Source organism: Selaginella moellendorffii, unplaced genomic scaffold, assembly GCF_000143415.4.
Source record: "Selaginella moellendorffii unplaced genomic scaffold, v1.0 SELMOscaffold_41, whole genome shotgun sequence".
In the NCBI taxonomy this organism is placed as follows: Eukaryota; Viridiplantae; Streptophyta; class Lycopodiopsida; order Selaginellales; family Selaginellaceae; genus Selaginella; species Selaginella moellendorffii.
In genome coordinates this window covers 360324-375867 of record NW_003314302.1, presented here as the reverse complement: position 1 = coordinate 375867, position 15544 = coordinate 360324, and the positions used below count along the sequence as shown (strand labels likewise).

The 15544-nt window shown below is 44.9% G+C and overlaps 2 protein-coding genes across 2 annotated transcripts; one reads left to right on the top strand and one right to left on the bottom strand.

The window, feature by feature from the left end:
• Positions 1-6913: 6913 nt before the first annotated feature.
• On the bottom strand, positions 6914-7935 carry LOC9634792 (disulfide-bond oxidoreductase YfcG). Its single transcript, XM_002979401.2, has 4 exons — positions 7876-7935; positions 7675-7816; positions 7460-7614; positions 6914-7287 (listed from the first exon to the last, which is right to left on the bottom strand). The coding sequence occupies exons 1-4, from the start codon at positions 7918-7920 to the stop codon at positions 6982-6984; spliced, it is 648 nt and encodes a 215-aa protein (XP_002979447.1). The 5' UTR covers positions 7921-7935; the 3' UTR covers positions 6914-6981.
• Positions 7936-8031: 96 nt separating this feature from the next.
• On the top strand, positions 8032-10593 carry LOC112349652 (pentatricopeptide repeat-containing protein At4g02750-like). Its single transcript, XM_024684446.1, has 2 exons — positions 8032-8880; positions 9013-10593. Exons 1-2 carry the CDS (start codon positions 8032-8034, stop codon positions 10591-10593), a joined length of 2430 nt encoding a protein of 809 aa, XP_024540214.1.
• Positions 10594-15544: the final 4951 nt, after the last annotated feature.

The window sequence follows — 15544 nt, the reverse complement described above, 5'->3', positions numbered from 1 at the left end:
GAAGAGAAATGACAAAAAGCTAGAAGAAAATGGTAGATCTAGACAATGCAAAAAGCTAGATCTAAACCAAAATCCTGAAAGGAAAGAACAAAAAGAAGGAAATGGAAAAAGCTAGATTTAGACAATGCAAAAGTTAGATCTAAACCAAAATCCCAAATCCAAGCACTCCTCAAGGACAATCAAAGGTGCCCTTCATCTCCACCAATGTGAGTGCTTGGAATATGGAAAGGGAATACAGAAATGTGCATATATCCATTAACCCAAAAAACCTTAACTTATATATAGGAGCGAGTGGTCCAGATTGAAACCAATCCGACAGCTACCAAAATCCCACTATGCTAATATTAATATATGGCATCGTAACCGTACACTTGGCCCTCACAATATAAAAATAGATATATCATGAACTATTCAGAACTTCACATCCTGCCTGCTTCCAGTTCCAAAAGTAGAAAAATGCAACACTTGAGTCTAGGGCTTTATGTCTGATCATCATACTCCGAGGAACTAGGATGAGAAACATGGGCAATTGAAAGGACTTGATTGATTTAGTTTGCAAGCTATTTGCATTGTGGAATATTATGTTTCTTTTGTGCATTTTTGCTTGCAGCTGCAGATCATTGGATTTAATTGTGCTAAAACATTTGAATAACCAATTTAGTGGGGTTTGGAAGGAAATTGCATAAATTTTTTAGGTGTAATTTTTCTTTTTCTCTCTTTGCTGTGTGGATAAGAAGAGTTTATCTGGGTGAGAAATTGTTACTTTGTGTGACTCGTTGAGAACAAAATACTATTTTATTTTTCTTTTTCACATTTTTTTATGGGCAGCCAGCTTTATTTTGTAATGTGCTTGGAGCTCCATGCTAGATAGGGTATAAGCAGTAAAAAATAAGGGAAGAGCAGAAGATCCCTAGGATTTCCTCCCACGATCTGCTCTGAAGATCATACAAGGGTAAAAACATACCCTCCTTACACTTAATGAACTTAATTATAAGAATTCTTACAACTAAATTCTCTAGCTTAATTGTAATTGGCGAGAAGGGTCCACTAATGGAATTATGCGGGAAGACACATTAGGCAATTAGCCCCATTAAACTACTTTAATTTTAACTTAATGTAGGTCCTATTTCAATTAAATTTGCTTGGAACACAATTCAGTGTCAATTAAAAAGGCTAGAACAAAAGCCGGCGAGGCTTTGTAGCACTTCAATTCTCTACTTAAAGCTTTTGCTTTCTAGGCCTTATTTCATAGTACTTATATCTATATCATGGTTTTTCCCATAAGCAAAGGTGTTTTTCCATGTCATATAAATAAACATTTCCATCATCTTCAGACATCAATACCAACAACCTTCACCTCTTCCATTTGTGTCTGCCACCCACAATACAAAATGAACTTCATAAAAAACCAGATTGCAATCTTTTTGCATAATCAGTTTAAAAATTCCGTTTGGTGATATGATTGTATTACCTTCCATTATGTAATTTCCAAATGCTTGTGATTCTTCAAAAATGGAACTCATAATGCTTGAACTATATACCCAGCAATCAACATCACCATCATATACAAATTGACTCTGTAAGTTCAAAGGAGAAAAAAAGGTTTTATTTTGGATTGATGAAGGAATTCGATATCTTGAACGTGTGGAATATTCCAGTGATACATGTCTAAAAGTTCCGATTACAGTTTCAAAGTTTCTTGTAGAACCATCTTGAATAACAGCAGCTGCAAGACCCATAAGAAGTCCTTTAATTAGATCACCCCGAACATACCCTAGGACACGATAAGCATGACAAACACGACAGTTCCATGGGCATCCTAATGATTGTGAAAAAATTGAAAATGTATATCGTATAGTTGTTAGTGGAACTGTGTTCGACCAACTACCAACACGTTGAGGACCATTTGGTATAGTTTGAATTACAGAATCAATGTGTTGAGGAAATGCTTCAATGCCTTCAACACTGATCCCTAATGGATCTACAACATAATTATTGGTTTGACAATAAACATTCAGAATATTACAAAGGAAAATATTGTGATTATTGTCATTTCAAACAAATTATCAATATAATTAATATCCAGCCTCACCCTCTATGTATATGCAAACGTTGATGACAAGAAAATTCATATGCTGGGAGCATAGTCGATTTCTTAGCCATCAAGAAGTGATGGAGTCTGAGATTTGAGCTTTGTTCAACCTGAAATAAAGGTTCTGATTATTTTTGTCTTGTATTTGTTTCAAATATTTGACTCAGCTAGTCCATCTGATTTGTTTTATACTTTTGTTAAAACCTAAATTATATCAATAAGCTAAATTAATAATGAGAATTAAAGGCACTAACTGCAGCTACAAATGGAACTTGACTTGTTTTGGGAAGAAAACTAGCCTAAACAAACTCGTGTTCGCTGTTGGAACGAGCCCTAATACGTATCTGTCATCGCAGCCCCATTGCAGCTCAAAATCCCATGACCAATCCCTATTCGCTTCTTCTTCCTTGCACAATCCTGCCTGCTGCTTCTGAATTTGAATGCGAAGGAGATGAAGCTAGCAGCAGCTAACAAGTGAGGAGGCACTCATCGCAACGCCCTGCAGTGTGCCTTGGCAAAGTACTTGTTTATGAGTTTCGTTAGTTAAGAGGTTTAGCTAGAGAGATACATTTAGAAACAAAACAAATTACATTCTGCAAAATGTTAATCGATCTCAAAAGTTTGCCACATGGAATATTTCACCGAATCCGGAGCGTTTATCCCCAAAACGGATGTAAAACAATCCACTGTCACCATAGCTCTCACCATGTGAATTTAGCAAAGTCCATAGCCGCTCCTTCCACTTGAAGCCGACAACAAGAAGACAATGCTTGAACTCTTGCTCGTAGTCTCCAACATACACGTAGTTGTTATCCAAACTGTCTCGTCCCCAATCACGGCACTTCACAGCAGTTACTGCAGGCCCACGGTGAGTCAACCAGCTGGCAAACGCAAGGATCGCAGACTCATCAACAAGATTACCAATGTCCACTCCCGTATTGGCCACACTTTTGAGCCGAAACTTCTCATCCTCATACAACCACTTGTCGTAAGCGATCTCCAACCTCGACCGGTTACGTGCCTGATACTGCCGGTAGTTTGCAGCCCTGGGAACTCCAACGTTGGTAAGGAAGTCCAAGCAAGCTCCGGGAGATCCGCCCTCACAAGAAACTGTAAAGCCAATGGAGCCGAGGAACTTAGTCTTCAAGCTGTCTTTAGCCTCAAAGCCAGGCTCACAAAAGTCATTACAAAACTGGATGCTTAACGACTCATTATGCCCTGCGATTTTTAGCAGACTTTCCATCAGGCCAATCGAACAAATCACCCAACAATTGCCACAGTCGAACTGATTGTAGACCCGCAGCCCCAATGTTGTTTTCCAGTTGATGCAACTGCCACGTCAACCGATGAGTCAGCCACCACGTCGCCTGGCGAGTCAGGCGCCACGTCACCTAATGAGTCAGCATCCTAGTCTAAATGTTTTTAGGTTTAGAGCAAAAACTATGCTTTGGAATGCCTAATCCCTAATCCCTAATCCCTAATAGGGCAGTATGGGAGTGTTTTTGTCACGGCCAAAAGTGGGTGTCATACTCCCGGAGAGGGTGAATATCCGCGGCTCTAAGTGGTGCGACGAGGAAGAGTTTCTCTCGCGGGTAAAGCGCCTGGATCAGGTGAGAATTGTCAGTGGTGGCGACTTCATTTCACGTAGCAGCAGGGTCGACTGGAGCGACCTCGTCCAAACTTGCTTTTCGGCCGTCCAGATGAGCAATGTCTCTTGGCTGGACTCAATCTTGCTCTGTGCAGCCATTCAGGCCAAGATTGGTGAAAGATTGCTCGTATCCAAAATATCACCCTCAACAAGCTCAGAGTTAATAGTTTTGGATAAGGAAAGGGCAGCTTTGGAAGGTATGCCGGGATCCATAGTGAGGATCCACAAGGCCAGTGAAGCGTTGCTTTTGGAAATGGTTGCCAAGCATCCGGTGGTGACAAGCATTCGATGCACAGATCGTCGCAGCTTGGTGTGGATGGAAGATGCATCCCTGGCTCGAAAACTGGGATATAATCCACAGCCGCTTTACGGCGGGATGTATGACCTTGATCGCATCCCAAGCTGTGCATTACTGATTGGATATGATAGAACCTTTTGGACTCTGTTTGATCCTGCCTTTAGTTTCTACTTTAAGCTCCGAAGGGAGGAGTCCCGCAACCGAAGAAATGGAGTGGGGGAATTTATACTAGTTCCTCTAGTGCAAGAGATGTGATACAAGGTTTGTGCTGGTTTGTTTTTTGGCTTTAATCTATCTGTATGCTGTTTCGATAGTCTTGCGCTGCTCATATAAAAGCACACAAAACAAATCATTTTGTAAAACGTAAGCTTGAAATCTAAATTACAGCTCCCCCTATTCCCAAATGGATGCCTACTCTTAGGATTGGCTGGCAGATAGTGCACTGCAGCAGTGAAGTTCTGCAGTTCGGCAAAATTCATCACTCGGCAAAGTTCTGCAGTTCGTTTATAAATTCACAAAGCGACTGCCCTAGGTTAAAAAAGTTTTAAAAAACAATATGTATAAGGTTAAGGGGTAGCAAACACAAGGGTAAATAAAAAAAGACTTAAGAAGACCTGTTAGACTAAAAGAAGTAACGCTTGGAAGTAGGGTTTATCGATCAGAAATGGAGGATAGGCCCACGTGCGACGAGAAAAACATTCTTCGGAAAATTAGAAACGGAATCGTCCAGCTTCATACTTGAGTGCCGGTGTTTTTGTACTTCAAAATTATCTCCACTATTATTTTGCACCCAGGCAATAACACGTTGGGGCCCATAATCGTGCCACGTTGGCACTGCCCTCTTGGCCATTCTGAGATGTAAACTAGATGGTTTCATCAGTATGAGATCTGTGGGAACGAGTCTGCAACCCATGGTGATGACCTGGTTGAGCATGCCAGTGATGAGCATCATGATCCCATCTCACCTCTTTCTGAAGATAAGCAAGGTTATTGTTTAAGCAAGGATCTATTAGATCCTAACTCATAGTCTTTGATATCACTAGGGTCCGATAAAATTATATATATACCTAAAATGGAGTGAAAGCGATCCTCTTTTTTTATTTTTCTGATGAATGCATGAAAGTCATCAATAATTATTTATGGATGAAATTGTTAGTAAGATCGTCATGATCTTCAGTTTCTTCTTCCTCGCCGCTCAATCTGTAGTGCTCAATATTAATCATAGGAATAAATCACACTCTTTGTGCAGTAGATTCCCATTCAGGCACAGCAAAGCCGCAAATGGGACTCTGGGAGGAAATCCAGCTCAGTTGTTGTTTTACTGTATAAATAAACTTGATCACATTATTGAGCTCAGATTTCTTTGACCTGCCTGACAAGGAGGATCTCTTACAATTTCCTGGGTTCTCAATTTCAAAGAAGACGCTTAGCTGTGAGCAAATCGCTAGAGTGATGATTAGCATATTCTATTTTTTAAGGGGAACATGCTAATTTAAATGCTTAAATTAGTCTAATTTAACTGATTAATTTATAGTGTCTTCATTACCTGATCACTCGTTAGCTTAAACCTAGGAAACAGTTATGATTTGACTAATGCACTTACTATTAAGTTAAATATAAATTAGATAATTGACTAATGTGTCTTCCCACTGCGATTGTTAAGTTAAGTAAGTAGATTTCACCGGCTTGTAACACATTCCCCGCCTTGATCTTGAACCACAGCAACAATCTCCTGCTGCAATCGCTCACTACCAAGGCAAGCAGAGATGATCTTCCTAGTGACAGGCATTGCTCCAATTTACTTGAAAGAACAGGAAGAAGAGGTCATCTTCTCCCGGAAGCAATACACTGCCCCGCTTGCAGATCCCTTGCCAATCTGCCATGAGGAATCACCGTCAAAAATCTCGGAACTGGAACTGAACTCGCCTTGCGAATCCGTTCTATCCGCTCATAACCGCAAACTGGCTGCAATTCATCACGATTCCCCTGCGTTCTTGACCTAAATCCGCCATAGCCTCCCACTCGTTGCGAGCTGGATCGAGTCTCTTGCAGCTCTTGAGCGCGTTCTTGCTCTCGTCGCAACATAGATCTTCCCGTCCGCCGCAGCCGATATTCAAATCTTTCGCGAATTCGAATCAATAGACGCTCTTCCAGGGGGGATCTAGCATAAGAGCAGAAGATCCCCGGGATTTCCTCCCACGATCTGTTCTGAAGATCATACAATCCTTACACTTAATGAACTTAATTATAAGAATTCTTACAATTAAATTCTCTAGCTTAATTGTAATTGGCGGGAAGAAAATTTCGTTAAATTAGGCTGTTAGATTTAGCCACTCCCAGGACATGAAACGCATATAATCTTTGCAATCAAGAAGACAATCTCATCCCTCGCCTATTACCTGAAATATATGGAGTTGTGACAGGAAAGACACAAATGGCCGTGGAAAAGAAGAAGGCAAGGCCAATGAGTGGAATCGCAGCAACAACGAAGACACCACTAATACAAAAATGATAATCCAACTTACATTTTTGCATCCATCAATCTCATGCTTCCAACTGTGCACCACAAGATTATCAAAACAGCATCTGGACCCGATTTTCCTTTTTCTTTCTTAGCTTTGAGTTGAGATTTTTAATATTTCCTTTTTGATTTAGAGGTGGCACAGTAAACACTTTTATTGCTTGCTTGAGATCCTTTGCTCCAATCGGGATAGGCCAGATTTATTGTTCTTCCTTTTTGTGGATCTCGACAGGAGCTTTTCCTCTGTTATCCAGCTCCATTATTAAAGATGGTAGAACATATGCAAACTAAAAATCACGTAGGGCAATGGCTGGCATGATGATTTTAGCAATATGGGAGTTAGTACTTACTAAATATTATTTAACATACTTTTTAAATTCTTAGTATTAAACAGAACACCTTTAAATTATTCTAGTTACTATTTAGAACTTACACACTTTCATACCTTTGGCAGTGGCCGGGCGTTCCATGCAACGCTCCTTCCAAGCCATGACGTTTGGGAAGTTCTCGAGGCCTATGACCTCCGCCCCCTTGTAGAAAACCTCGATACAGTAGATCCATGGGAAGGTGGCCATGTCCGCGATGGAGTAGCCGCCATCTATCAAAAACTCTCGCCCTTCGAGCCGCTTCTCCAGCACTCCCATCAGGCGCTTCACCTCGGTGGAGTAACGCTCCAGGGGGTATGGATGATCGCACTTATCCTTGGCATAGACGTAGAAGTGCCCAAACTAATGAAAGAAAGAAACAAATGAGAGCTCAAGAACATGAAGAACAAAATCCCAAACAAGATAAACAAGGCCAAGAACACCAAGAACACCAAGATACAAGAACAAAACCCATGCATCAACGAAGAACACAACGATGATCCATGAAATCTAGGAATTCACAAGTTTCTCTAACCTGGCCGGCCATTGGGCCAACGCCTGCCATTTGGAAGAAGACCCACTGGATTGTCTCCCACTTGAGCCTGGGATCTTGCGAGATGAACTTGCCCGTCTTTTCCGCCAGATAGAGAAGAATCGCTCCACTCTCGAAGACATTCATGGGTTTTCCATCTGGATAGCGAATCCAAATTAAAAAGATCGAAAAGACAAGCGATCAAAAGAGCAGCAAACCTGGGCCATTTGGATCGACGATTGCGGGGATTTTGGAGTTGGGATTGATGGCAACGAAGTCCGGGTGGAACTGCTCGTTGTTTCGGATGTTAATTGTGTGCGGCTCGTAATCAAGCCCCATTTCTTCGAGCGCAATGCTCACCTGATCGTTTAGATCAAACTCCGATCAAACAAGAGAAAATCCTTGGCTGTGATCAATACCTTCATGCCATTTGGAGTGGCAAGGCTGTAGAGCTGGATCGCCATAGCCGCAGTGTTGCTCTTCCGCTAGGGTTCATCTTAAATCCTTGATTTTTAGTCCACATCTCACAGTCAAACTGCCACGTGTTAGAGTCAAAGTTTCAACGAATCCTTTGAATGATCCTTGTTCTTGGCTCGAAGAAGAAGCGAAACCCGCAGCAACGATTTCCTTCTCTCGGGATCCATCTCTCTTCCAAGGATCAATCGGTGCCAGATCTCGCAAAGACCCAGCTCCAAAAATCCCTCGACCAGCTCGAGAGCCGCGAGGTCCGAGGAGATTTCACCCTCTACAGCTCGCTCCTAGCTCAATGCAGCGCCGCCAGATGCCTCGCCGCGGCACGGCGGATCCATGCCTTGATCCTACGCGATCGATACAACTCAGAGCTGGTCATCAACAATCTAGTCGTGAGGATGTTTGGCGCTTGCGGTGGATTGGACGAAGCAAGGAGTCTCTTCGCGAGAATTCGTCCCAGGAACGTTTTCTCGTACAACATCATGCTTGGCGCACTTGCCCAAAACCGGCATCTTTACGACGCAAGGAATCTCTTTGATCTGATGCCTGGAAGAACAGATGTGTCGTGGACTGCAATGATTTCCTCTTATGCATCCACCGGGGAAGTCTCGCTAGCGAAAGAAATCTTCGATGAAATTCCCGAAAAGGATAGGATTTCATGGAACGCGATGATCACAGCATATGCCCAAGCTGGGTATTGTTACGAGGCCCTTGAGATGCTCAGAAACATGGATTTGGAGGGCCTCCAGCCCGACAACATAACATTCATCAGCAGCATAAATTGCTGTTCCACTGTCGGCTGCCAGGTGACGGGGCGACAGCTCCATGATGATGTCGTTGATTTGGGCCTCATGGCGCATGTCTCCGTGGCCACTGCCTGCGTTAGCATGTACGGGAAGTTTGGTCGGCTCGAGAAAGCCACTGAGATCTTTGACAAAATGCCGCAAAGGAATGTCGTGTCGTGGACGACAATGGTTGCAGCATATGCCCAGAATGGGCATCTTGAAGAAGCGAGAGAAATATTCGACCGGGCGTCTCAACGAAACGATGTTACGTGGAATGCGATGCTGGCGGCTTTTGTGCAGGGTGGACAGCTCTATAACGCAAGAGTAATGTTTGATTGTATGCCCATGCAGAACGCTTCTACGTGGAACACGCTGATTGCGGCGTTTGGCCAGAGAGGGGATTTGGAGGAAGCCACGGACTTGTTCCATCGAATGCCGCTGCCGAATCTGATATCTTGGAACACCATCATCTTTGCAAATGCCCAAAACGGGCGTGGAGAGAATTCCATCAAGCTGCTGATGAGAATGGATGTCGAGGGACTTCGTCCAAACCGAGTGACACTTCTTGCGGTCATTGATGCCTGTTCTAACATCGGAAACACCGATCTGGGAAGAATGGTCCTCTCAATTGTCGAGGAAATGGAGTTTACACACCAAGTTGCGATTGCTACCGCATTAGTGGCAATGTTTGCGAGGTGCCAGAATCTGGACAGCGCCAAACTTGTGTTTGACAATGCGGATCAACACGATGTCATGCTATGCAACTCTATGCTCTATGCGTATACTCAAAACGGGCATCTTGAGGCAGCCAAGAGGATGTTCTCACAAATGAAGGAAAAAAATACAGTCTCTTTTAACCTGATGATAACCATGAACGTCCAAAACGGGCTCATAGATGACGCCGAGAAGATGCTTTCGACAATGCCAGACCGGGATGTTGTCTCAAACAACACAATGATGCTGGGCTATGCCCAGGTTCTCAAGCTGGAGCAAGCAAAGTGTATCTTTGACAAGATGCAAGAGAAGAACATCGTGTCATGGAACACGATGATTCTCGCATTTGCCCAAAATGGCCACTACAGCGACGCATGGCTGCTTTACAGAACTCTCAACTTGGATGGCTTTCATGCGAATAACTTCACCTTTGTTGGTGCACTGGAAGCCCTCTTAGGGATTTCATCGCTGCGAGAGACGAGAGCTCTCCACGCGATGATCCTCGAGAGTGGATTCCTCTCCGACGTGAGCGTCGCCACTGGGCTTGTGAACGTCTACGGAAAATGTGGCAACATATCCGAGGCTACCAGGATCTTTCATGGCATGCCCACAAAGAGCATGGTATCCTGGAGCGCCATGATAACGGCATATGCCCAGAATGGGCATAACATGTCAGCCTTGACGTGCTTTGGGCTCATGCAGCAGCAGGGTTTCATACCGGATGCCGTGACGTTTGTGGCCGCAATATCAGCTTGCAGCCACGCGGGGCTTGTGGAGGCCGCTCGAGGCTACTTTCTCTCGATGCAAGTGGACTTCATGATTGATCCAATCTGCGAGCATTTTGGGTGCTTGATCGATCTGCTGGGCCGATCTGGGAGGTTGGAAGCTGCACAGGAATTGATCAAGTGCATGCCGTTTTTGCCGGATTCTAGCAGCTGGACGGCACTCTTGAATGCCTGTTGCATACATGGCGATCTCACTAGAGCCTCGAGCATTGGTGATTTGATAATTGAGATGCCGGGATGTGACGAAGCTGGGCCTTATGTGCTACTTTCTAATGTTTACAGCGTCCTAGGAGAGCGAGGGAAAGCTGCAAGAGTCCAAGAGATTCTCTCCAGAAAAATAAGTAAAGGTCTAACGATAGTGGATATACCTAGAATTTCGTAGTATATTTTTATTAGTCAAAATAGTTACACAAGTTTTCTTTTTAGCAAAACTTAAATTCAAACTGAAGAATCGCAATGCGATGCAGCTCAGACCTCTCTGGACGATGTCCTTGACGATGATCTTCCTGTCTGCCAAGCTTGATCTCCCATTCTTGCTCGATCACGCTCCATGCTGCGTCCTTGTCCCGTGCAAACTCCACGAGGAAGTTTCATGTAAGCCAGTGGCAGTGGGAGCTTAAGGTGGTCAAGAGCAACCAAGACGTTGGCGGTAGTCTATGTATCCATAAAAATTCCCCACAACCACCATGGCAGCTAAAGCCCAACACCAGACTTGGAGAGAGACAGGACAAATGCTCCCGTCATCGCCTATCTCCAGGCTGGGAATCAGTACGCCATGGAGCTGCAGGGCCATATCCGCTTGAAAGTGGCAGAGGTGTTTCAATGGAGCTTGATCCGGGTGCTAGAGGAGCCTCTCCAGCAACTGCCTCGAACAGACAGCTTAAACATTAATAAGGGCATCCTCCGCATCAGAAGTTAAAAAGACAATGAAACACTGAATAGAGGGAGTTGACATTGCCGGAATTTATGATGGATCGTCGACCATCTGGGACTTTTTATTATAGGATTTAAATCATAATCACATCACGATCTTGTATAAGAGTTTCATCAAGGAAAACGATGCAATCAGGGCCTCTTTCCCAAAATATTGCAAGAGAAAGACCAACAAGATCATCAAGAACAGTTTTATGAAGAAATTCCATGCAGTCCGGGCTCCTTTCCCCAACATTTGCAAGAGAAACACTGACACGATCGCCAACAACTTCATCAGCTCCAACAGCAACACAAAGAACACCTTCCGGATTTCCAAGACGGCACCCATTTCCATGAAAATCCTTGAGAGTCAGAGGGTTTATATGCAAGAGAACAACCTTTTCGCCACCTTTTTCCATACAAAAACCTTAATGAATCTTCCTGGACAATCCATGTGCATCCAGGTGGCAGTGAAGCTTGAAACCTCAGATCTCACCTAAACGCAAAATCGATCAGTAACCTCCTTGGCAAGAGCCCTTTCAAACGCCTTCTTGATAACTAATGTGTTTAGCATCATAAAGTTTATTTGTTTCATATAAAAGATGGATAGAATTACTAATTCTGTATGTATCTTGCAATAGTTTCCCTGATTGTGAGGCCTAATTACTCCAAATCAAATATTCTGCAACTGACAAGCAACAACGGAGGATCATTTGGATGATGTAAATTAGACCTTATTATTATTTTTGTGAGGGTCTAGAGCTTTTGTTACAAATGTGTGTTTCTATTTAGGCTAATTATGAATGCAAGACCTTATTTATAACATGGCGCGGCACTTCACAATACAGCATCCAGGGAGTGCAATGCTGCGCTTTGAAAACCATAGGTTTAATTGTGCCGTGAAAAATCACTTTGTCTAATGGTGACTGACATGAAACGAAGTACTTCATGCTTGACTGAGCGCATGAATCTATCCACATGTTTATAGGCCTATCTTATCTTCAGTGACCAACGATGAGGACTTTGGGCAAGCACAGTGCGCTCGACCAACGCCAGAGATTACGAGTGAGACTTACAGTCTGGATGTTTAGCCAGGGGTGCAATGGCGCATTTTGAAAGAAAACGAAACAAAATATCAATCCCTCGATTTGTATCGTTACCGCCTTGTTCGGATATTTTATGGCATATTTTTTAACCACCCTTGCTTTTTAAAGGAAGAGCCCTAAAGGCACTTTATTCATTTTAGAAGAAGAGCCCTAAAGGCACTTTATTTCCTTTAACATAAGGATTCATTATTTTAAAGGAAGAACCCTAAAGGCGCTTTCCTTACATTTGTCTCAGGGTTTTGGCTATGGTGCTCCACACCGCGGTGATGCTCCGCCTCGCCCACGTGCCAAGGGCGGCACCGATTCTTTCACACCATTCCTTCCCTAGGATGTGTTGCGCTCGGATCCGCTGACAATGCTTGCTTCGATGCTCCTCCAGCGGGCACACGGCATTCCCTCCGCGGCGATCTCCACCATAGCTCCTGTCCGGATTGGAGATCTAGAGCCGGAATCGCGCGCGGTGGGGCGTGTTCTTCATGGATTTCTGGCCGCGGACGCGCTCATGATCGACGGCAGCGTCCAGGTACTCACAATGCTCGAGGATTCCAGCGGTGAATCGGTGCTGCTCGCGATCAAGCATCCGATGGTGAGCAATGCCTCGGAGGTGGAGGTCCGGGCGAAATTTCCTCGGGGGTCAAGGAGCCGACGCTGGTGCGGCCGCTGGACGATATGGGCGCGATCACGGCGATGGTCTCGGGGTTTCTCGGCGATTCAGGGCTGGATCCAAGGTCCTACTGGTCCATCGCGCTTGACAATCCCGCGAACGTCGAGGTGCTCTCTTTCCTTGGCGAGGATTTCCTCCATGGACTTCAAGGTATGGGCCCCGCGAGGATCAGGATGGAAGGGAACAAGCTCTTCAAAGACGAGAGCTTTGAGGCTGCTGCTCAAGCCTATGGCTAGTGGCGCCGGCCAGGACGATCGCCAGAATCGGGTTCTAGCTCTCTCCAACCAAGCCGAGTGCTACCTCAAGCTGGGGTGATTTGAGGCTTGCGTCAGTGCTGCCAGTGCCGCTCTTGAGATGGATCCCAGCCATCTCAAGAGTGTGTATCGCAAGGCGTTGGTTTTGCTCAAGCTTCATCTCTACGACTGGTTGTGCCAGCTCTTGAGAGATTTCGCTGGGACAGACCAAACCATCGACCAGCTATTCGAAAAGTCCCAGAAACTTGCCAGGCAAAGCCGGGACAGCAGCAGCGTCGCTCAGGAGATTTCCAACTCTTGTCGCCCGTGGAGCGATTCCAACAGCGAGACCAAAGTGCCAGAGCTTGCCGATTACGTTGGCCCGGTGTGAAGATGTGTGAAGACCGGCTTGCGACCGAGACGCTGCTGCTCGGCTGCTTGAGATGGCCATGAAATCTCCACGGGTATACAAGCAGCTTCTCAGCCTCGTTTGCGAGGTGGCGGGCGACGAGCGAGAAGTCCCCGGCATGGAAACCTTCCGGCCGAACTGGACAACTGCCGAGGATTGGCCGATTTGCAGCACTGACAGCAGCGGCAGAGAAGCACTAGAAGGCATTGAAGTGAAGCGAACCTTTGAGATCGTCACCAAGGCATCCTACCATCCGAGCTCTTCGCGCGGCTTCGTCTACCTCGCAACATGGATCCTGCCGACCATTCCTGCGTTCCAAACGTCTGCAAAACGGACCTTGGAAAGGTGACCTGCTAGGTCGCGGCCCGAGATATCGATGCTGGAGAAGAGCTCGTTCTCTGCTACATCAATGGTGGCCATCCTTACAGGCGCAAGAGGCTGGGTTTCGCGTGCGACTGCAAGAAGTGCTACCTGGAGACGCTGCTGGACAAGGATCTCGCGGAGGTGAACGGCTACTACAGGGACTTCGCCGAGGCAAACTTCGAGTTCAGGCTCAAGGGGGAGGCCGACCCGATCGAGATGGCGAAGACGCTGGAGACAGTTCTCGCGAGCAGGCTCAAGGACGAGGAGGAGCGACAGTGCTTGCGAGCGATTCACTGGTCGCTCTCCTTCTATTACCAGAGGCTGCAGAGTGGGGAGGCGGTGGTGGTGCCTGACGTCCCGGCGGCGGAGGTGGTGATGGAGGCCATGGAAAGGTTCACGACGGCCAGCGACGCAAATCTGGCATACATGATTTCTCTGGCGAAGTTTGCACGGGACAAGGACGCGGCAAGGAGCGTGATGGAAAGAGCGTGGGAGAGCAGGCTTGGGAGACAGGAGGATCATCGCATTGTCGAGGCTTTTGTCGAGAGAGGTCTCGAGATTCTTGGAGCTTGGGGGTGGGCTTGAGTTTCCCGTTTCTTCTTTTTCTTAATATGTTTAGGGAGGAGGTGAAAGTTTGGGATTTAAGGGGTTTTATGATGTTGTACCACAAATTTAAAGGCTTTGTGTGTTTAATTGTTTGGGCATATGGGGATTAAAAGAGAATTTAAGAATTTGTGAAGAGTGAATTTGTTATAAATAGCTAAACCTAAATAGGATTAAGCAAGAGTTGTATAAAAAATATGCCATAGAATATCCGAACAAGGCGGTAACGATGGGATTGATATTTTGTTTCGTTTTCTTTCAAAATGCGCCATTGCACCCCTGGCTAAACATCCAGACTGTGAAGGATTAGACGTGTGCCGTCAAGTGTTCAAGGGGAGCGTGAGATTCGCAACATACCACACAGGTCTAAATCCACAAGCTAAAGGTCGTTTCTCCAGTGGAGTGGCACTGGATGCTTGAAGCGGCAGCTCTTGAAAGTACTACAACTCGGCTGTAAGTCTCACTCGTAATCTCTCGCGTTTTTATCACGTTGGAGCGCACTGTGCTTGCCCAACGTCCTCATCGTCAAGAAAGTAACAAGGTGGCGAATGGTCGCTGAAGATAAGATAGGCCTATAAACATGTAACTGCTTTGGGATAGATTTATGCGCTCAATCAAGCATGAAGTACTCTGTTTCATGTCAGTCACCATTATACAAAGTGATTTTTCACGGCACAATTAAACCTATGGTTTTCAAAGCGTAAGAACGTTGTCAGCATTGCACTCCCTGGATGCTGTATTGTGAAGTGCGGCGCCATGTTATTAATACTTTTTCTCAGTGAATCGACAAAGGTCTTGCATCCATAATTAGCCTAAATAGAAACACACATTAACAAAAGCTCTATCACAAAAATAATAATAAGGTCTAATTTACATCATCCAGATGAACAGCATCCTCCTTTGTTGCTTGTCAGTTACAGAATATTTGATTTGGAGTAATTAGGCCTCACAATCAGGGAAACTATTGCAAGATACATATAGAATTAGTAATTCTATCCATCTTTTATATGAAGCAAATCAACTTTATAGAAACGCATTAGAAG